The 21,945-nt window shown below is 49.3% G+C and overlaps 1 protein-coding gene and 1 long non-coding RNA gene across 2 annotated transcripts; both read left to right on the forward strand.

Annotated features, from left to right (window-relative positions):
* Window positions 1-13,900: 13,900 nt before the first annotated feature.
* LOC115603066 lies at window positions 13,901-17,280 on the forward strand. The gene is made up of 2 exons (XR_003989748.1): window positions 13,901-14,185; window positions 16,254-17,280. It is a non-coding gene; the product is annotated as an uncharacterized LOC115603066 (long non-coding RNA).
* A 3,255-nt stretch (window positions 17,281-20,535) lies between these two features.
* Window positions 20,536-21,665, forward strand: LOC115603067 (olfactory receptor 14A16-like). The gene has a single exon (XM_030474610.1). The coding sequence runs from the start codon at window positions 20,669-20,671 to the stop codon at window positions 21,641-21,643; it is 975 nt and encodes a 324-aa protein (XP_030330470.1). The 5' UTR covers window positions 20,536-20,668; the 3' UTR covers window positions 21,644-21,665.
* Window positions 21,666-21,945: the final 280 nt, after the last annotated feature.

Here is a 21,945-nt window from a genome sequence, read left to right on the forward strand (position 1 = left end):
TGCAGCTCGAGCCACCCAATCAAGAATACAGATGATCATTACTCCACAGACTCAGGTCAACCAAAACTCAGATATCTACGTCTGGGGTAATGGGCACAAGTTACTCCTGGGAAGATGCCAACTGGACACAATAGGAAAGTTTCTCACAGTGAGAACAATCAGCCATTGGAATAATCTCTCCAGGGAAGCGATGGATTCCCCAGTGTTGGACACTTTTAAGATTCAGCTGGACATGGTGCTGGGACATCTAGTCTAGGTCATGCTTTGCCCAGAAAGGTTGGACCAGATGATCCTTGAGGTCCCTTCCAACCTGGTATTCCATGATTCACAGTTTGGTTTTTGTTTTTGTTTTTTTTTTTTCTTTTTGTGGGGGGCTTTTGTTTTTTTGTTTCTTTGTTTGTTTTGTTTTGTTTTGGTTTTTGTTTTTTGGTGGGGAGTTTGGGGTTTGGGTTTTTTTTTCCACTTTCACCCCCTCCCACGAGGACACCCTCTCCCTGGCGGGGAGGTTTGACTGGGCAGAGGCAGCAGCCCCCGGTGCGAGATCGGGGCTGTGTGGTGTGGGTTTTGGTTACTGCGTTGGGGGGGCAGGACAGGACGGGACTGTGTGTGCACAGCGGGGTGTGTGCTTTGGGGGTCGAGGTTGTTCCCCCACATCATCACATCACTCGCCCTCGTTCCCTGTCATTGAGGCTGGTTTTGGTTGACACTGAAATACGGCAGCCGATGCAGCTGGGGTTCTGCAGACGCCGCAGCCCCCACCCACCCCCCGCAGCGCGTGCACAAAAACACGCACTCACATACACACACATGTGCACACATAAACACACGCACACAGGCACGGAGACACACGCACACACATACACAGAGGCGCGCACACACGCACACACATGCACGCATGCACACGCGTGCTCGTGTATACACATGCACACACACTCACACACATGCACACAAAGACAAAAAACACGCTCGCGCACACACATGCACATGCACACACATGAACACGCACATGCACACGCACACGCACACATAGGTTCACACTCGCGTGCACGTGTGTCGTGGTTTGAGCCCAGCCGGTAACTCAGAACCACACAGCCACTCGCTCACTCCCCCCCTTCCTCCCCCCGCTCCCGGAGGGATGGGGAGGAGAATCGGAAGAATGTAACTCCCACGGGTTGAGATAAGAGCAGTCCCGCAACTAAGGTATAATACAAAACCACTACTGCTGCCACCAGTGATAATAACGATTAGTGAAATAACAAGGGGAGAGGATACAATTGCTCACCACCCGCCGACCGATACCCAGCCCGACCCGAGCAGTGATCTGGGCCTTCCGGGTAACTCTCCCCGGTTTATATACTGGGCATGACGTGCTGTGGTATGGAATACCCCTTTGGCTAGTTTGGGTCAGGTGTCCTGTCTCTGCTTCCTCCCGGCTTCCCCTCCTCCCTGGCAAAGCATGAGACTGAGAAAGTCCTTGGTTGGAATAAACATTACTTAGCAACAACTAAAAACATCGGTGTTATCAGCGTTGTTCCCAGGCTGAAAGTTAAAAAACACAGCACTGCACCAGCTACTAAGCAGGAGAAAAATGACTGCTATAGCTGGCCCCAGGACAGTATCCACCCCTTATTCCATACCATTCACGTCATGCTCAGATCCCACATCTCTCAACACACCATCACCCCTGTCCCATATATACACATATATATACACCCACACCCACACACAGCGAAAGATATCATTCCCTAGTCCATGAACCAATCCCTGTAAAATTGCTGAACTCATCCAGTCCATGATGTCAGGCTCCATCTCTTGTAATAGTCTTTCAGGGCAGGAGGGACGGTATGTAGTGTTGGGTTGTTGCCTGCTGATGATACTGCCAAACTCGTCTGGTCACTGCTGAGCTCGTCTGGTTTCCTCAAAATTCATTCTTTGTTGAGGTGATGATCGGAGGGAAGTCAGGGTCAATTGCTGACGACCTGAAGATATCTAGCTGGTGGGCTATAAAAGTGTTATAGAGCAGGCAACAGCGTACAATTGAGTTCATTGGCTGTTTTCACCCAAAATCAAATCCCCTTGAGGTACACATCGGACTTCCCCATCTTCCCGCATTACCCACCAAGTATATCCAGGTCCCTGAGCAAAAGCAACCCCACGAGTGGGTTTGCCTTTACCTGAAGCAGGAATAACCCAGACTGTCTTCCCCAACAAATTCTTTATGTGCACCACAGGAACTTTATCCCCCTCTACAGTACGTAAAAGTTCTGATTGGGCTGGGCCAGCCCTGTTGGCAGATCCCCTACTGTTGACCAACCAGGTGGCTTTTGGTAAATGTGTATCCCAGTGTTTGAAAGTCCCACCACCCATTGCTCTCAGTGTAGTTTTTAACAGCCCATTGTACCGTTCGATTTTCCCAGAGGCTGGTGCATGGTAGGGGATGTGGTATACCCACTCAATGCCATGCTCTTTGGCCCAAGTGTCTATGAGGTTGTTCCGGAAATGAGTCCCATTGTCTGACTCAATTCTCTCTGGGGTGCCGTGTCGCCACAAGACTTGTTTCTCAAGGCCCAGGATAGTGTTCCGGGCAGTGGCGTGGGACACAGTGTATGTTTCCAGCCAGCCGGTGGTTGCTTCCACCATGGTAAGCACATAGCGCTTGCCTTGGAGGGTTGGTGGGAGTGTGATATAGTCAATCTGCCAGGCCTCCCCATACTTGTACTTCAGCCATCGTCCTCCCATACCAGAGAGGCTTTAACCGCTTGGCTTGCTTAATTGCAGCACGTGTTTCACATTCGTGAATAACCTGGGCAATAGTGTCCATCGTTAAGTCCACCCCTCGATCACGAGCCCATCTATATGTTGCATCTCTGCCTTGATGGCCTGAGGTGTCATGGGCCCACCGGACTAAAAATAATTCACCCTTATGTTGCCAATCCAAGTCCATCTGAGCCACTTTAATCTTAGCAGCTTTATCCACTTGCTGGTTATTCTGGTGTTCCTCAGTGGCCCGACTCTTGGGTACATGAGCATCTACGTGGCGTACCTTCACCACCAGGTTCTGCACCCGAGCAGCGATATCTTGCCACAATGCAGCAGCCCAGATGGGTTTACTTCTGCGTTGCCAGTTGCTCTGCTTCCATTGCTGCAACCATCCCCACAGGGCATTTGCCACCATCCATGAGTCAGTATAGAGATAAAGTACTGGCCATTTTGCTCGTTCAGCAATGTCCAAGGCCAGCCGGATGGCTTTCACCTCTGCAAACTGACTCGATTCACCCTCTCCTTCAGCAGTTTCTGCAACTTGTCGCAGGGGACTCCACACAGCTGCCTTCCATCCCCGATGCTTTCCCACAATACGGCAGGACCCATCAGTAAACAAGGCATATTGCTTTTCACTCTCTGACAGTTCTTTATATGGTGGGGCCTCTTCAGCACGCGTCACCTCCTCTTCTGGTGACATCCCAAAATCTTTGCCCTCTGGCCAGTCCATGATGACTTCTAGAATTCCCGGACGACTGGGATTTCCTATTCGAGCTCGTTGTGTAATTAGTGCGGCCCACTTACTCCATGTAGCGTCAGTTGCATGATGTGTAGAGGAGACCCTGCCTTTGAACATCCAGCCCAGCACAGGCAACCGGGGTGCCAGGAGGAGCTGCGCTTCAGTTCCGATCACTTCTGAGGCAGCTCGAACCCCTTCATAGGCTGCCAGTATCTCTTTTTCAGTGGGAGTATAGCTGGCCTCGGATCCTTTATATCCCCGACTCCAAAAGCCAAGGGGTCGACCTCGAGTCTCCCCTGGAGCTTTCTGCCAGAGGCTCCAGGTAGGACCATTCTCCCCAGCTGCGGTATAGAGCACATTTTTCACATCTGGCCCGGCCCGGACTGGTCCAAGGGCTACTGCTTGAACTATTTCTCGTTTAATTTGTTCAAAGGCTTGTTGTTGCTCAGGGCCCCATTTGAAATCATTCTTCTTCCGGGTCACGTGGTAGAGAGGGCTTACAATCAGACTGTAATTTGGGATGTGCATTCTCCAGAACCCCACAACACCTAAGAAAGCTTGTGTTTCTTTCTTGTTAGTTGGTGGAGACATTGCTGTTATCTTGTTGATCACGTCTGTGGGGATCTGGTGGCATCCATCTTGCCATTTTATTCCCAAAAATTGAATCTCCTGTGCAGGTCCCTTGACCTTATTCCGTTTTATGGCAAAACCGGCCTTCAGCAGGATTTGGATTATCTTCCTCCCTTTCTCAAAAACTTCTTCCGCTGTATCACCCCACACAATGATGTCATCAATGTATTGCAGGTGTTCTGGAGCTTGCCCCTGTTCCAGTGCAGTCTGGATCAATCCATGGCAAATGGTAGGGCTGTGTTTCCACCCCTGGGGCAGTCAGTTCCAAGTGTACTGGACGCCCCTCCAAGTGAAAGCAAACTGTGGCCTGCATTCTGCTGCCAAAGGGATTGAGAAAAATGCATTGGCAATGTCAATTGTGGCATACCACTTGGCTGCCTTTGACTCCAGTTCATATTGAAGTTCTAGCATGTCCGGTACGGCAGCACTCAATGGTGGTGTGACTTCGTTCAGGCCACGATAGTCTACTGTTAATCTCCACTCTCCATTAGACTTTTGCACTGGCCATATGGGGCTATTAAAGGGTGAGCGGGTCCTGCTGATCACTCCTTGGCTCTCCAGTCTGCGGATCAGCTTATGGATGGGAATCAAGGAGTCTCGGTTGGTGCGATATTGCCGCCGGTGCACTGTTGTGGTCGCAATTGGCACTTGTTGTTCTTCGACCTTCAGCAACCCCACAACAGAAGGATCCTCTGAGAGACCGGGTAAGGTGGACAGCTGCTTAATTTCCTCTGTCTCCAAGGCAGCGATACCAAAAGCCCATCTATACCCTTTTGGGTCTTTGAAATACCCTCTCCTGAGATAGTCTATGCCAAGGATGCATGGAGCCCCTGGACCAGTTACAATGGGGTGCTTTTGCCACTTCCTCCCAGTCAGGCTGATTTCAGCTTCCAGCATAGTTAACACTTGGGATCCTCCTGTCACTCCAGAAATATAAATGGGTTTCACCTCTTGATACCTTGATGGCATCAGAGTACACTGTGCACCGGTATCTACTAGAGCCTTATACTTCTGTGGGACTGATGTGCCAGGCCATCTGATCCACACAGTCCAGTAAACCCGATTATCCCTCTCCTCCACCTGGCTGGAGGCAGGGCCCCTCTAATAGTGATCACAAAATTCTCCACTTCTGTCTTGTAGAAAGGGATTAGTATTCCTTATCACAGGAGCTGGAGTAAAATCAGCTCTTTCACTCCATCTGGGAAACTGCTCACCAGAGTCTGGAGCAGCAGCTTTCCTGGGAGGATCATCCTTGACCATTGTTCTCCTCTTCAGTTCATGCACCCGTTGCTCCAGAGCTGAAGTAGGTTTTCCATCCCACTTTCTCATGTCTTCTCCGTGATCCCGCAGGTAAAACCATAGGGTGGCCCATGGCGTGTACCTCCTATATTTTCTTTCTTGAGCAGTAGGGCGCCTTCTGTTAATAGCTGAGACATGGGTTGGTACGCGTGGGGAGCTGGATAGATCGGATAAATCGTCTCTCAATTGTTTGAACTCCTGGGACAGTTTTTCCACAGCTGAAATGATGGAAGGGGTGAGATTGTCTTTGAACTCTCGGAGTTGACGAATCAGGCAATCCACTGTTGGTGATATTCCATCATTCCAGGTCATTGATGCCAATGTGTGGGCATATGATGATGGCGCACTCCGTGTAAGTTTCCGCCACATGGGTCGTGTACATTCGACTTCATCTGGATCTACGGATGTGTTCCTGGCATCCGGCCTACGATAGATCATCTCTATAATGGCTGATTCCCTCAGGGACTGGATGCCTTTCTCTATCGTGGTCCAGTTGGCTGAGCGACTCGTAATATCGTCTTTGTAGGGAAACCTTTCCTTCACAGCTGCCAGGAGCCGCCTCCGAAGACTGAGGGCTCGCTTCTCTCCTGCAATCGCTTTGTCAATTCCTCCTTCCTTAGCAAGTGATCCCAGCTGCTTGGCTTCCCTACCTTCTAGTTCGTGACCATCGGCCCCATTGTCCCAGCATTGGAGCAACCAGGTGACAATGTGCTCCCCTGGAAGACGGGTGAAATCTTTTCGCATATTCTGCAGTTCGGTTGAGGTCCGGGGTCGAGAAGTGACCTCTTCTTCTTCTTCCTCTTCCTCTGACCCACGTAGTAGTAACTCTTGTTCAGATGCTGTTGTGTGTAGTAATGGCATTGGGTCTTCATCTTTCTTCGCTTCGCGGGTTGCTCTTTGTGCCTCTCGTCTGCTTTTGCTTACAGGGGCAACAGACATTGTCACAAACTGGCCATTTGGTTTAGCTGCAGTGTTTGTCACTGTGGTTGGAGTGGCTGCAGTGTCTGCCACTAGGATTGGAGTGGTTGCAATGTCTATTGCTGGGGTTGGTGCAGCTGTTGTGCTTGGGAGTTGAGTAACACCAACAGCTGCATTGTCTGTTGCTGTCGGGGTTTGAGTAGCTGTTGTGCTTGTCACTGGGGTTGGTGTGGCTGCGGTGCTTGGAGTAGCCACATTGTCTGTTGCTGTCCGGGTTTGAGTAGCTGTTGTGCTTGTCACTGGGGTTGGTGTAGCTGCTGTATTTGAAGTTGGAGTAGTTGCGTTGTCTGTTGTGGTCAGGGTTTGAGTAGCTGTTGTGCTTGTCACTGGGGTTGATGTAGCTGCTGTACTTGGAGTAGCTGTGTTGTCTGTTGTGGTCAGGGTCTGAGTAGCTGCTGTGCTTGTAGTTGGCATAGCTGCGTTGTCTGTTGCTTTGCCATCAGATCCCGAGACATTTTTTTCCTTTTGAAGGTGCTGGATAGTGTTGAGCAGGGCTCTGTAGGCGTAGGCCAAGCCCCAGCATGTTGCCATGATTTGTCCCTCTCTGGTATAACCAGGACGACAGCACACCTCGTTTAAGTGTTTTACTAGTTTTTCCGGATGTTGCACTTGTTCAGTGGTGAAGTTCCAAAGCACTGGAGGGGCCCACTGGCCTAGATACTTGCCCATACTATCCCACACACCTTGCCACTCATAACTGTCCAGCCTCAGGGAAAATCTCTTGGTGGTCCTCCTATATCGTTGTCTAATCCTAGACCAGATTCGAACCTGATACTGCTGAATTTTTGAGATTAAACGAAATACGATGTTCCTGCGATGGGATGGCCATGGGTAAAACACACTCCGTATGTTTGCCAACATGCTGATCCCCAGCACAATCAGCAGGCAGGTTTCAAGGGTATTCAAAGGCCATCTAAAACCTTCAGAACTCTCAACTGCTGTTGCAAATAGGCTGGTGGGGGAACGGGGGGTGAAAGAGAATGCTTCCTTCATAAGTTTACCCCCGAGGAAAAAAAAAAGATATGCAATTGCTAAAATATTTCGTTATATTATCATCTATATCATCTTCAAATCATTGTGAAATCACAGTTGAAATAAAATTCAATTATTGCTTAATCAGCAGTGGATTCCCATGTGATTTTAATTCAGTCACTGCTTAATTACCATTGGTCATTAATAAAGCCCTTTCAGTTATCTCCACAAGGATGTCTTCTCTAAATCATTCTCCTGTGAAGCACAACGAGTCACAGCTCCAAGTCCATTTCCCTTCAGGCATGCAGCAGCAGATCCAGCAAGTGCCCCCGTTGCCCACTGAGGGCCATGGCAGCTGGAGGAAGCCCAGAACATCCAGGCTCGGTCCAAAGAGAGCTGAAGAGAAGGTTCCCGAGAGCAGGAGAGCTCCTGGCACAGGGACTATCCCAGCTCCAGGTCCAGCTTGCACTGGACGCTCTGCCCCTTGCGCCCTCGGCGGCAGGTCACAGCGGGGCCCTTTGTGACCCGCTCTGTGACACTCCCTGGCGTGGTCCCGTCCCTTGCGCTGCCCTTCCCTCCCCCTGCCCACATCCCTCCATCGCGCAGGGGGGCAGAGAGACCCCCCAGCCGCCCCAGGGTGGCCTGGCAGGAGCTGGGGGCTCCCCAGGGGAGCAGCTCTGCGCTGGAGCCAGCCCAGGGCTGCCTGGGGCAGCCACTGCAGAGCGGGGAGTGAGGGCTCCCCCAGGCCTGGGCAGGCTCGGGGCCAGGGACTGCCACCAGCTGGATGCTGCCACTGCTGGATCCTGCTTCCTCCTCATGCTGTCAGCAGGGGCCTGCGCTCTGCCCCTGCAGGGCTGCTGCAGGGTTACCAGAACCCGCCAGTGCCATTGCCCCCTGCCGCAATCCCTGGCAGGCTTCTGCAGGTGTTGCCAGAGCCCTACCGGGATTTCCCACCTTCTGGAATGCCCACTCGGCTCCCACTGGCTTTACGAGTCCTCCAGGCTCCTGGAATAGCATCAGAAGCCCGCCAGGCATTGCGGAAGGTGGCAGGGCCTGGTGGGATCTGGCAATGCCCATGGAAATGCTTCCACCAGCACTCTTGGAATGACGCCCAACATTCCAGAACATGGCAGCCCCCAGGCAATCAGTTCCCGACTGATGGTAGCACTGTTGGCTCTGCGGGTACTGGGGCAGGAGAAGGGCCCTGGCTTATGCTGCTCCTTGTGGTGTCCTAGTGGCTGCAGAAGTGACAGCCCAGGAGCAGGCACCTGCATCTCCTGATGCTTGGGATGTCCCTGCTGGCTCCTCAACTCTTGGAGCTGTTTCTGCTGACACAAGTGCTTCACCCTCCTGTTTGTCCACCCACCCAGACTGCAATGGCTTCCCTTGGGTAGAGCAGCATTGAGGGAGACCGTGGCAAGAGCTGTGCTGGAGCTGCAGGAAACCACATCCATTCTTTGCCTCCTCACACACAACTGCAGGCTCTCAGCTTGGCCAGGCAGGAGTTACCCTTCGTACGGCTTTTAGGCGCCCAGAAATGTCACCCAAGAAGAGTCTGGTGCTGTCACATGCCTCACGAAAGGCAGCTTGTACAGCCTGTGATCCCCTGGGGTGCACTTGGGGCCTTTTTCAAAGGTAAGTGCAACACGTCCTTGTCCTCTCTCCCAAGAGATGTCTGCCAATCCAATGACCTTTCACAAGGAGGATCCCAAAGGAATGCTGATCTTCCCCTGTAACTGCACTGCCACTGTCCTGCCTGTTACACCACGTGCTTCATTCCTCCCATCTTTCATAGAATCATAGAGTAGTTAGGGTTGGAAAGGACCTTAAGATCATCTAATTCCAACCCCCCTGCCATGGGCAGGGACTCTTCACACTAAACCATGTCACACAAGACTCCATCCAACCTGGCCTTGAACACTGCCAGGGATGGAGCATTCACAACTCCCACATCTTCCCAAGAGGAAGGAATGTGTGCCCATTACCCCTCATGTTTTCCTTGTGACTCCTTGTAGAAAGGAAGTCTCCTTCTTCTTTGTAGCCACCCTTTAAATGCTGGAACAAATACCTTGCATGTCCACACAGGACCTACGCTTGAGAGGGTGAGAACACTTTTTCAACACAAAAAAAGGTGCTGCAACTATACTGTAGTCAAATTATAAACCAGGATCCTAACTGTAAGCCTTTCTCACCCTCAGGAAGTAAGAAGAAATTAAAGTATTTGGTTTCTGTTACTATTGAGGGAAGCCACTGCAGTTCTGCACCTTGTGTCATTGTTTTGCTACTAACCTATTCCCCTCAAGTTTTGTTAAACTTTTGCCTGGATTTGTTGTTAGGGAAAATTTCTTGGTATTGGTTTTGTTGACATGAAAATGATTATCTTGCCAAGAACAAGAAAGTATTTCCAGTAACACCATCTGACTAGATCTATCCAAGCACTGCAATTCTTCCAACTTTTCTCTCGGCCACATGACTCACTGTGTGATCATAGATTTTCCCCTGTCCAGGACAAAATGACCAGCTCTCAAGCCCTCTTTTCAGCAGGCTGCCTAGACAAAGGCCCTGCCCATTATTCTCCATTTGTCTCCTCCCCTCACTCTTTGCTCATTCGGAGTCCTCTCCCCTAGGCTGCTGCTTTGAGCTTCAGGCAGGAAAGGCTTACAAGTCTTTCTGTGGTCTAATTGTCTCCTTGGACAACTCTTCAATCATGTTCACAGCTACCTCTTTGTATCTGCCTGTGTCTCTAAACCATTTCTCATGAGATTATCCCTGTGGAGGGACATGACCCCGTGAGGCACTGCTTGTACCAGGCAGGTGGTGCCCGAGTCTATTTTACTGTGTAGGACACTTTGTCCTGCTTTCCTTTGCTTTGCTTTGCTTGCCCAGAGGAACAATGCTGCTGTGCCCGTGTGCAGGCAGGTCTCTAAGGCAGCCAGGCTGGCAGTTGGGGCACAGGAGCTGCACCATCCAGCCGCCAGCTTCAGTGGAGAAGTGGGATGTGAGGAGAAGTGATGCAAGTCCGAGGTGGACGATGAGAGCAATGTTGGGTGGGGAGGTGAGGAGCGAGGTGCTCAGTGCAGTGCTGGACCTTAAGGGCTGCTTTTCCTGCCCGTTCAGGCCTCTGGAAGAGACAAACGGGATCAATGGCAATGGAATAGAAATTTCTAAACTGAAGAGTAATAAATAAAACCCTTTTGAATAAGTTTTTTCAGAAGCTTTTTGTAATCTTCCTGCATTTGGAAACCTCCCCAATTCCCTGGAAAACAACATGGAAGACCTGACAAAACCCACAGGGTTTTCATCAGGGTTTTAATGAGCCCCATTGGTGTATTTCGGCTGAGTCCATGGACCTCAGGTACCAAGAGGAGACTGAAGAAACCTCTCAAGAAGTCCAAGTCAGAAACAAAGACCCAAGTCCTACCAGCATTAATGGGCCCCACTGAGGGCTGTTACTGACAAAGCCTCCCCAGGGACTCATTAAAGCAAGTAACTGGAGGCTGTGATTACAGGGAGACAAAGGCAAAATGCAGGTGTCTGATGGTGAGAAAACCCTTGGTTTGTTGGATGAAGCAGAGAGGCCAAGCGCTAAGCACAGCCCTTGGAGAAGTAGAGCTTGAAATGCAGAGAATGAAAGCTCTCCTCATAGGCCTTGATGAACGAGGCAACTGCCATAGCCCAGGAGACAGAGACCTTTTGTTCTTTTGGCCTTTCAGCCTTGCCAGAATCCTCAGTCATCTCTGCTGCAGGCTGTCCTCCACTGGCCTATGCCTGCACCTCTTTCCCTTCAAGGCTGTTGACATTCATCTTGCTTTCCCACCTAGCTCTCACGCTGGCATTTCTGTACCTTCAGTCTCATCTCTCCACCCATCGCTGTCTGTTCCTTGAAACACAAAGCCGTGGGCTGATCCAGAGTCCCTCTGGGTGACCTCTTGCACCACAAGTCCACCTTTGGAGTGACATTTCTCTTTCCTCACATCCCGTCTGAACCTTCCAAGCTGCACTTTGTAGAAGGTTCCTTCTCTTCCTGCTCCCAAGAAAACATCCATGATCTCTGAAGCCATCCTTCAAGTATGTGTAGGCTGCTACTGTAGTGTCAATACACCGGGTGGAGTAAATATCCCTCAGCAATGCTATCTAAAGGAAGCTTCTAGAGGAATGGGTGTTGTCATTATAGAGAACCAAGTACCATGGGAGAGCAGTGGAGAAAGGGAATGGTTTGGATTGAGAACTTCTTGGCAAGAGCCAAAAGGAAAGGTGGTGTCATTGGGTTCAAGGTACCCCATGCTCTGGGGACAGGGTACCTCATTTGGGACAGCTTCCTGCCTGTAGCACCCTCTCTGCTGCGCACAGCCCGCTCTCTGCCCGCACTCACAAGTGTCTCCCAGAACCTTTGCACTTCCCCTGCAGCAGCGACACCTCACTCCAGGAGTTTCCTGCATTCTCCAGGCTCAGGGATGGTTCCTGCGTTCCAGGCAAGTTTGGGTGGTGCAGGAGAGGCAAAAAGGAAGGTTGGCTCATGGGGCATGATGAGCAGTGTTCAGGCACCCCCAGCAGTGGGCATTCCCCATGTGCCACGCTGAGGCATGTTCCCATGAGGGAAACTTCTCAGAGAACCTCTGGTTTGTCCAGGGTCTGCAGCCACACTCCAAGGGACACCTACTCCTCCTCCACCTACAGACATCAACTGCTCTCCATTGCTGGGCTCAGTCCTGCTTGTAAGGATTTGTTAAAGCCCTTACCCATCCCCTTGCTTCTTGCTGACTTCCCTCCACCCTCTCTCACCTCCCTACACACTGCTCATTGCCACTAGTAGCTAAATGAAGAGTGAAGAAGCTCTCAAGGCTTTCCTCAGGGTGGGGGTGACCATGTTTCTTCATTCACCACTGATGGATCCCAGAAAGGCCAGTTGAGGAAACCCATTAAGATGTGTGAGGGGAGGACTCCCCTGAGGCACCTCTGTGCTCTTGCAGGTCTAAGTGTTTTTCCAAGGCTCCAGGAGTTCATTGGGTGCCATTCCTTTGGGGTTCATTTCTTGAAACACAGAGCTTTGTGCTGATCTGTATTCCCCCGGGTGGCCTATTGTTCCACAGCACTTTTTGGTGCTGAGAAACTTGATTTCTTTAAATGTTATTGCTGTCATTCACTCTTACTTGACAAGCTCTAACTGCACCATGGGTAACCTCTGGCATGACGTTGTTAAACCATTGCTGCTTCTCTCTTTGCTGCCTGTTATCATTTAATGCCAACAGCTCTCTCCTGAGAGGAATGTTTCTTTCCATGGGTACCCGGAGAGACCATTTGTGTTCTGGGAGGAGGCTGTCCTGTAAGGCCTGTCAGACTTGCTCATGCTCCTTCACCATCAGTGCCGCTTCCCATGGAACCTCCTGGATCAGTCCCCAAGCAAGTCCAAGCCTTCTTTTCTGGAGCCCAGAGTCTGTTCTCTGCTGCTGGCCTTCCTCATGCCCTTTGGCATCTGAGTCCCCACTATTGCATGCTGATGACAGCCAAGGTTGACAGTGATGGTCACAACCTGACCAGCTTTTCCTTGCTGGGCAGGATCAGGTCCAGGGGAGCATCACCCTTGTTGGCCCACCCTGCATCTGTGTTATCAGGTTGTGTCAAGATCCTCCAGACTGTTGCGCCCTGTTGCTTTGCCTGGCCAGGGAATGCCAGGGCAATTCCAGTTCCATAGAAACCTGCTCGTTAACCAGGAGGCTTCCTCAGGGGCTGACTAAAGACCTTATCTGTTTCCCCTCCCTGATCAAGTAGTTTGTAACTGTGAGCACCATGTCCCTCTTACTGACTCCTCTGATCCTCAGTGACAAAAGAGAACCCAACCTGTTCCCTGTCCCATAGAGGAGCTCCAGAAATCCAAGCTTCTCCTTCATGCAGGGGGCATCCATCCTCCTCATCCTTCTTGCCTCCATGCTACATCTCCTGGGGTTCCAGCCATCAAAGGGACATGAGATTATCTGTAAAATTCTCCCCTTACTGTTCTAGATCTAAGGAATAGAATTTTAAACGCTGACTCCCAGAATCCAGTGCCTTTCTTCGTGGGACAAGAACAGACCAGCACACCCTGCTGAAGAACCTGCTCTCAGCACTGTGAGAAACTATGGACTAGGATATTGTTTATTAAGATTTATGTTAAGCTCAATGTAAAGGTTAGGCAACAAAGATGTGAAATCGCTTATGCAAACAGAAACCCGGACACTGCTTGAGTAAGATAAGATAACCACAATCGCGAGATAACCGCCAGACTTCCAGGAACGGACAGAAACAGGACAAACAACCCCAGATAAGGACATGTGAATGAGGGGTCAACTATGGGATAAAGGAGAAAGACTTCTTATTTCGGCCTCAACGACCACCAGGAGGTAGAAAACGACCCCCTAACAACAACTGAAGCATGCGCAGAGTACCTCCACTACTTCATGAACACGGAAGTAAAGATGTATAAAAAGGGACTGTTTGAACTGCTCAGCACGGCAGTGGCGGAGCGCAGACTCCCCTGTCGTCCAGCGCTGTTTTTGCTCATATTCTACTTGCTATAATTAATAAAATTTTAATTGGATTATGATCCGTTGTGGTCACAATTTACGACAATTTCTGGTGCCGTGACTCGGATAAGGAACGGTGGGCTTTGGTCCTCCGGGGAGGCGCCCCGCGACATTTCGCGGCCCCGCGACCAACAGCTCACTCCAACCTTACCGACGAACCTAAATTCTAGGATATTGAGCAAAAAAAAGGACCGGTAAAATCCCATAAAATTCTGTGCACGGGAGTCCGGACGAAGACGCAGGACGCGTAAGTATACTGCGAAGTTGTTCGCGGGTTCGCCGTTCGGGCGGGATTGGGTATCCTGGATTATAATGAATGAGAGGTTCGATATACTGAACCAAGCGAGTGTGGACCCTTTAGTACTGCGTTTTCCACCTCCCGCGAGGGACTGGGCCAGGAATAAGGGGAGCGAGTGAGTGTGTGTTTGTGGATAATCCAGAAGATGGGGGCGAAGGGCAGCAAGCCTTCGACTCCCATGGGGAGGGTACACACTGTACCTAAAAATACCCCTCTGGCATATATCTTAGACAATTGGAGATATTTCCCTGGAACCCTAGGGAAAGATAAGCAAAAAATGATAGAATATTGTACTAAGATATGGGGAGGGAAGAAGATTTCTAAAAATGTCTTTTGGCCAGTCTATGGGTCAGAAGAAGATTGGGTAAGACAGCAATTAAACCTCTGGGTTAATAATAAAAAACCCCTTAACCCGGAGGAGAGTCAATATGCGGAAGTGTGGCTAGAAAGACCGAGAGCTAGACTTTATCCGCTGAATGAAATAAAAACTAAACAAAAGAAAAAGAAGGAAGAGTTAGACGAAACCCTTCTAACCCCCCCTCCTTACATTCCTCCTCCTGCTCCCGCAGAAGTCCCCAGAGCGCCCACTCCCCCACCAGAGTCGGAACAAGGGTCTCCCCCTCTTCCTAGACGCGTAACTAGAAGTCAAAAAGGGGCAGCTCAGATGTACCCCCTAAGGGAAATACCCATGGGGGGACCTCAACCTGTGATCGGATATATTTCCGTACCCCTAAACTCGGCTGACCTACGAGATTTTAAAAGAACCGAAATGGGAAACTTAATTGAGGACCCACTGGGAGTGGCAGAAAGATTAAATCAATTTTTGGGACCAAACCTTTATACTTGGGATGAGATGCAATCTATCCTTGGTCAATTATTTACTACCGAGGAAAGAGATATGATTAGACGAGCAGGAATGAGACTGTGGGATGCTCAACATGCCCAGGGACCCCAAGCAGAGAGTCAGGGGCTCTATATCTTAGGGGACCGGAGTCATCATGAGCCCTTGATAAAATTAAAAATAGGTCCCCATAAACAAGAGTTCACCTTTTTAGTAGACACTGGGGCTGAGAAATCAACTATTAAGCAAATACCTGAGGGATGTAAAGTTTCCCCTGAAAAGGTACAAGTAATTGGGGCAAAAGGAGAACCCTTTAAAGTAAGCAAAATCAAAAATGTGGTATTCGAAACTGAAAATAAATTTGGAATGGGTGAACTCTTGCTCGTCCCTGAAGCAGAATTTAATCTGTTAGGACGAGATTTAATTGTTGAATTGCAATTAGAAATTAAAGTGAAAAATCAGGAGCTAACAGTGTCTGCTTATCCTTTAACCGTGGATGATCAAAAACAAATTAACCCCGATGTCTGGTACTCTCCGGACACAATTAGTAGACTGAAAATCCCACCGATTAAAATCCAACTTTCCGAACCCCACATACCTGTGAGGGTAAGGCAATATCCCATATCCCTAGAAGGACGGAGGGGATTAAAACCAGAAATTGATCGATTGTTAGCACAAGACACTTTGTGTCAAAAATTGTTAAAGATCTAGCTGAAAGCTTGGGGATTAAGTGGGAATACCATACACCATGGCATCCACAAAGTTCGGGAAAAGTTGAAAGGATAAATGGAGAAATCAAAACTATTTTGACTAAATTAATGATAGAAACCAAATTATCATGGATTAAGTGCCTACCCATGGCACTATTAATTCTCAGAACCAGACCCCGAGCAGATGTAGGAATATCAGCGTTTGAAATGGTGTATGGAATGTCTTATAGAATTGAAAGTCCACAAACAAATGTTTTAATTCGAGACCGTGTGATTAATGAATATGTTTCACAATTAGCAGAACATCGTAACAAGCTTTGGGAACATGGACTGATTGTACAACGACCCCCGTTGGACTTAAAAATTCATAATGTTAAACCTGGGGATTGGATATTGATTAAAGTGTGGAAGGAAGAAACCCTAAAACCCAATTGGGAGGAACCTTATCTTGTTTTGCTTACAACAGAAACAGCTGTCCGAACTGCTGAGCGTGGATGGACTCATGCCAGTCGCATTAAAGGCCCAGTGACGAGACCCCACTGGAAAGTAATCAGTACTCCAGGTGACACCAAGATAACCCTGAAAAGATAACGTAATGATAAAGACTTTATTTGATTATTTTGCCGCATTACCTTTCGGTATAAAGTGTGTATTGCTGTTTATATTTGCTATAATTATTTCTCTTTTTTTCTATTATATATGGAAGCGTACAAAGTGTGTTGAAGGAAATTGCTAAACTTATGCAACCTCACAATATTAAATATAGAAGATATGTTGATGTAAATAATATATGCACTCTAGATATACGAATTAGGTGGGTGTAATGATTTGAACTGCAATTGTTATCCATTTGCTTGTTTTAGGTGTAAGGTATGCCAGGATAAATGGTAGACACATTGTGAATGTGGATACCCTCCAATAGGAGTTTGCACACAGTGTTGGAAAATCCAAAGAACTCTCACTGAGTGGAAATTAAAACAATTAGAGTCTAAACAAGAAATTATTCGGGAATCCCATGAGTGGTGGGAAATTTTTGCCAAAGGAATAAACCCTCAATATTATTGCTACCACTCCAACGAACCAGTCCCCTTTGTAGCTGAAATTTTGGTTATAAAATGCAGAAGGGAAGTACTGACCGTGTCTTACTTTGCCCCATTAGTTAAAGCTGCAAAGTGGGAAGCCTATATAAACAGGCAGAAAGCCCGAAACAATTGTTCTCCTGAAGAATTCCCTTGCTGCCGAGAAGATGGTACACCCCGTGGCTCGAAGCAACCGAGTCGACGGGCGAGGCAGAGGAGGAACAAACTGTGGAGAAAAGAACCAGAACGATGGGACACAAAAGCAGCAATGGCCGAACTTCCCCAGGACTGGTAAAAATATACTTAAATTGGCAAAATTAACAGACACCCTTTTTTCTGGTATACCGTTAGTTTTGTTATTGATAATAACCCAAGCAAATGGAAACCCTCATAAACCTATGAACTAGACAATAACAAACATAAAATACACTTTATTAAAGAACGGTTTGACATAGCTAAACTGCTTATTTTAACTACGAGGTCTGGGGCAAAATATAAGAGTGTATCTATTAATGAAGATGAAGATTGCTGTGAATACATTATGCCACGTGAGAACTATGCCTTTTGTAATTGTGAGGTATTACCTTGTGAGTGTTATGATAAATATTGGGATTGTGGAAAAAGGTTTGTTCGCAGTGCCGAAAATGAAAGTAACGTCTAATAAACAATAATAGGATAAAAAGAAAAAGGGGGGATTGTGAGAAACTATGGACTAGGATATTGTTTATTAAGATTTATGTTAAGCTCAATGTAAAGGTTAGGCAACAAAGATGTGAAATCGCTTATGCAAACAGAAACCCGGACACTGCTTGAGTAAGATAAGATAACCACAATCGCGAGATAACCGCCAGACTTCCAGGAACGGACAGAAACAGGACAAACAACCCCAGATAAGGACATGTGAATGAGGGGTCAACTATGGGATAAAGGAGAAAGACTTCTTATTTCGGCCTCAACGACCACCAGGAGGTAGAAAACGATCCCCTAACAACAACTGAAGCATGCGCAGAGTACCTCCACTACTTCATGAACACGGAAGTAAAGATGTATAAAAAGGGACTGTTTGAACTGCTCAGCACGGCAGTGGCGGAGCGCAGACTCCCCTGTCGTCCAGCGCTGTTTTTGCTCATATTCTACTTGCTATAATTAATAAAATTTTAATTGGATTATGATCCGTTGTGGTCACAATTTATGACAGCACCTTGGATGCAGCCCCTTTGGTCCCATGGACTGGTAAGGGTGTGGTTTGCAAAGTAACCCCTGACTTGATCCCCATCCAGTGCTGGTTGTTCCCCTTTCCATCCAGGGTCCTGCCTCAAAGCACAAAGGCCTGGGAGATCTTGCTGGTGGGAACTGAGGCAAAGAGGAGAGAGGCTATCTGAGATCTACCTGCATGTACTCTTGCTTTACTTAATATTGGTGCTGTGTTATCTTGTTTGTTCTTTAAATGTTCCTGAAGTAGCAGCAGCTCATCTTGGTGCCCTTGAATTCCTGTTTGAGTTTGACTGAGTTTTGCTATGACCCATCACTGCGCTTGGAGGATGCTGTCTCTGAAGGCCAGATGTACCCAGGCACACAGTTAAAATGCTTGAGCTGTTCCTTGCTTGAATCGTGAAAAGAGTAAGAAAAGGCCCTGCAGGGATGTACTTTGTGTTCGCTCAATGCCTGCAGCCAATGGATGGCAGAAAGGACAGACCGTACTTCATTGATAGCAACTGATGGCTGATGCCTCTGGGTGCTACAAGAATATTCCCAGAGATATTGTCTTGTCTCTATATCAGCCTGCATGTATCTTCGACTTGTCTCTATTACCTGCATGTAACTTTGACCAGCCCTGTAATGCCAAATGTCAACAGAGATTTGCATGTGGACACCTTACTCCTGCCCCCCATCACTGTTAATGACCATGAGAGCTGAGACAAGGAGCTCACATGTAGGTGCCTTTTTAATGAAGACCTGACCAGAGGCAGGAGGAATCCCACCTCCTGTGGGTTTGTGGTGAGCCTGGGAGGGAGCTGAGTCCCCTTCCAGCCCCAGGGCTACAGTCCCAGGAGGAGATGCCTCAACTAACCAGGCTGAATCCCTTCCTTCAGCAGGGGTAAAGGAGATCCCTGCCTGTCCTGGTCTGCCTGTCCTATCTAATGATGGGACAGGAAGCAGGCTGCCCACAGAAGTGGTTGGGTCAGCATCCCTGGAGGCATTTAAAAGACGTGAAGATGTGGCACTTGTGGATATGGCTTAGTGGTGGACTTGACAGTGTTTGGTTAATGGTTGGACATGATGTTCTCAAGGGTCTTTTCCAACCTAAATGATTCTACAGTTCTACAAAAAGCTGATGTTGAGACCAAACTCTGTCTCTCAGCAGAGAAATGACGCTGTAGAAATAAGTGTGTCTCCCAGTTGAGGGAGGGAAAATCAGTGATGACTTCATCCTGTTTCACAGCAGGCTCCCCTAGGGTCCAGGGAACCCTGGAGGGAGCCCAGAGGGGCAGAGGCAGTGCCACCTGGGGTTGAGCTTAAAGGCACTTGGCAGTGGAGGATGCTGAGAGCTCCCTGCAGGAGAAACCTTCCCAGCCTTGTGTGAGGAAAGGCTCTGGGTGCAGGGCAATGCAGCTGCAGTTCCTGGAGGGATCTCCTCAAGCTGCTGCCTTGGACAGTGCATGGGATCTCTGAGGAGGACTCTCTTAGTTTCTCTCTGTAGGTAAGGAGGAGGATGTGCTCCAGAGCAGGGCTTCTCTCTGCCCCACGTGAGGGACAGGACAAGGCAGGTCCCTTGTCCCGGGGCTGGCTGCAGGGTGTGAATGTGGGTGTGCAGCCAGGGGTGCCCAGCGCTGTCCTTGCGAGCAGAGTCCCTGCACCCCAGGGGCTGTGTGCCGGGGCAGGGACTCTGCCGCCTGCCAGGGTCAGTGCTCAGCCTGCCCGGGAGCTCCCCATGGCGCTGGGGGAGAAGCTGAGGGGAAAGGAACTAGCCGTGGCAGAGAAGGAAAGTGCTGGGTGGGTGACACTGCTCCAATCTCCAGTCACTCTGAGCACATTTGCAGAGAATCCTTCTGAAAGACACTGAGGCAGCTTTTACCTGATAGGGAAGGATTCTTAGCTTTGATGTTTTTCTGTCTTGGTTGGCAGGTTGAGCATTGGGAGCTGGGAATTTACTTCTTTGCTTTGGAGAAGGCATCGAGAGTCTTGTGAGGACTTGTCTGAGCTGCTCCTGAGCCCCTGCACAGGCAGAGGTGCCCCTGGGCAGAGCCCTGCTGCTGGGAGGGGTGTGCAGGGCAGAGCTGAGCACACAGCCCATGGGATGGGCTCTGGGAGCACTGGGAGAGAGCAGAGCTGGGCAAAGTGCAGCCCAGCCGGGGGGACGGTGCGTTCAGGCAGCTCTCTTGGTGTCTGGCACTGGAGGTGGCTACTGGCCATGCTCTGCTGGGCAAGGATATGACTGTCTCTCTAGAAAGTACAGGGCAGCTGAGAACCAGAGTGATGGACTCGGCAGCAATCTTGAGTAGACACTAACCCACAGACAGTTGAGCCCTTGTGTCTGTCCCATGCTGAGCTCTTCACAGTTGCCTTCAAAACAGCAGAAATTTTACGCCTAAAAATATCACTTGTCAGATGTGACACTGAGAAAACAAACCAACCAACCTCAAAGACAATCACGACCAAGTCACTCTGAGCCTCTCCTCTGCAGCCCGAAGCTGTTGAGTCATGAGTACGTAAATTGAACTTCTATATCTGACATCCCTCCTGTCCTAACCTGTCACTGCCTTTTTCTCCTATGACAGTGCCCCATGCCTAGAGGCAGCAGATGTCCAACGGCAGCTCCATCACCCACTTCCTCCTCCTGCCATTCGCAGACACGCGGGAGCTGCAGCTCTGGCACTTCTGGCTCTTCCTGGGCATCTACTTGGCTGCACTCCTGGGCAACGGCCTCATCATCACCAGCACAGCCTGCGACCAGCACCTCCACACCCCCATGTACTTCTTCCTGCTCAACCTCTCCCTCCTGGACCTGGGCTGCATCTCCACCACTGTGCCCAAATCCATGGCCAATTCCCTCTGGAACACCAGGGCCATCTCCTACACAGGGTGTGCTGTACAGGTCTTTTTCTTTCTCTTCTTGATCACAGCTGAGTTTTATCTCCTCACTGTCATGTCCTACGACCGCTATGTGGCCATCTGCAAGCCCCTGCACTATGGTACCCTCCTGGGCAGCAGAGCTTGTGTCCACATGGCAGCAGCTGCCTGGGGCACTGGGTTTCTCACTGCTCTGCTGCACACAGCCAATACATTTTCACTACCCCTCTGCCAAGGCAATGCTGTGGAGCAGTTCTTCTGTGAAATCCCCCAGATCCTCAAGCTCTCCTGTTCAGATGCCTCCTTCAGAGAAGTTTGGCTTCTTGTGGTTAGTGCCCTGATTGCTTTTGTGTGTTTTGTTTTCATTGTGGGGTCCTATGTGCAGATCTTCAGGGCCGTGCTGAGGATCCCCTCTGAGCAGGGACGCCACAAAGCCTTTTCCACGTGCCTCCCCCACCTGGCCGTGGTCTCCGTGTTTATCAGCACTGGCATCTTTACCTACCTGAAGCCCCCCTCCATCTCCTCTCCATCCCTGGATCTGGTGGTGGCAGTTCTGTACTCGGTGGTGCCTCCAGCAGTGAATCCCCTCATCTACAGCCTGAGGAACCAGGAGCTCAAAGATGCTGTGAGGAAGCTGATGACTGGATGTGTTTCAGCAGTCATACACTGCCTGCTTTCCTCTGCAAAGGGCTCCCATTGTAGGTGATGACAGGCCACGTCTGTCTTTCCTGCTTTACATTTGTTTTCCTGGTTTACATTTCCTGTTTCAGTTTATGATGTTCTTGTCTTCATAGAAATGTCAGGTTTCATCTCCTTCTACTTCAGTATCTTCCCATCCTCCCCACAGACTTTGTATCAATGGGCATCTCTCAATGATGTGTTTAAGCAAAATAAATTACCCTGCAGCAACTTCTTCTCTGTGATATGTCCTCACATAGCAGGAACAAAGGGGAATTAAATCAGCTTTTTGGCTGCTCCAGCTCTGGGATGGCTGCTCTGTGCCTGGAG

This window comes from Strigops habroptila, unplaced genomic scaffold (assembly GCF_004027225.2).
Source record: "Strigops habroptila isolate Jane unplaced genomic scaffold, bStrHab1.2.pri NW_022045608.1_ctg1, whole genome shotgun sequence".
Lineage (NCBI taxonomy): Eukaryota > Metazoa > Chordata > Aves > Psittaciformes > Psittacidae > Strigops > Strigops habroptila.

What these genes read in the sequence shown, in the direction of transcription:
- LOC115603067 (XM_030474610.1), top strand. Translation starts at nt 20,669, where the DNA reads ATGTCCAACGGCAGCTCCATCACCCACTTCCTCCTCCTGCCATTCGCA.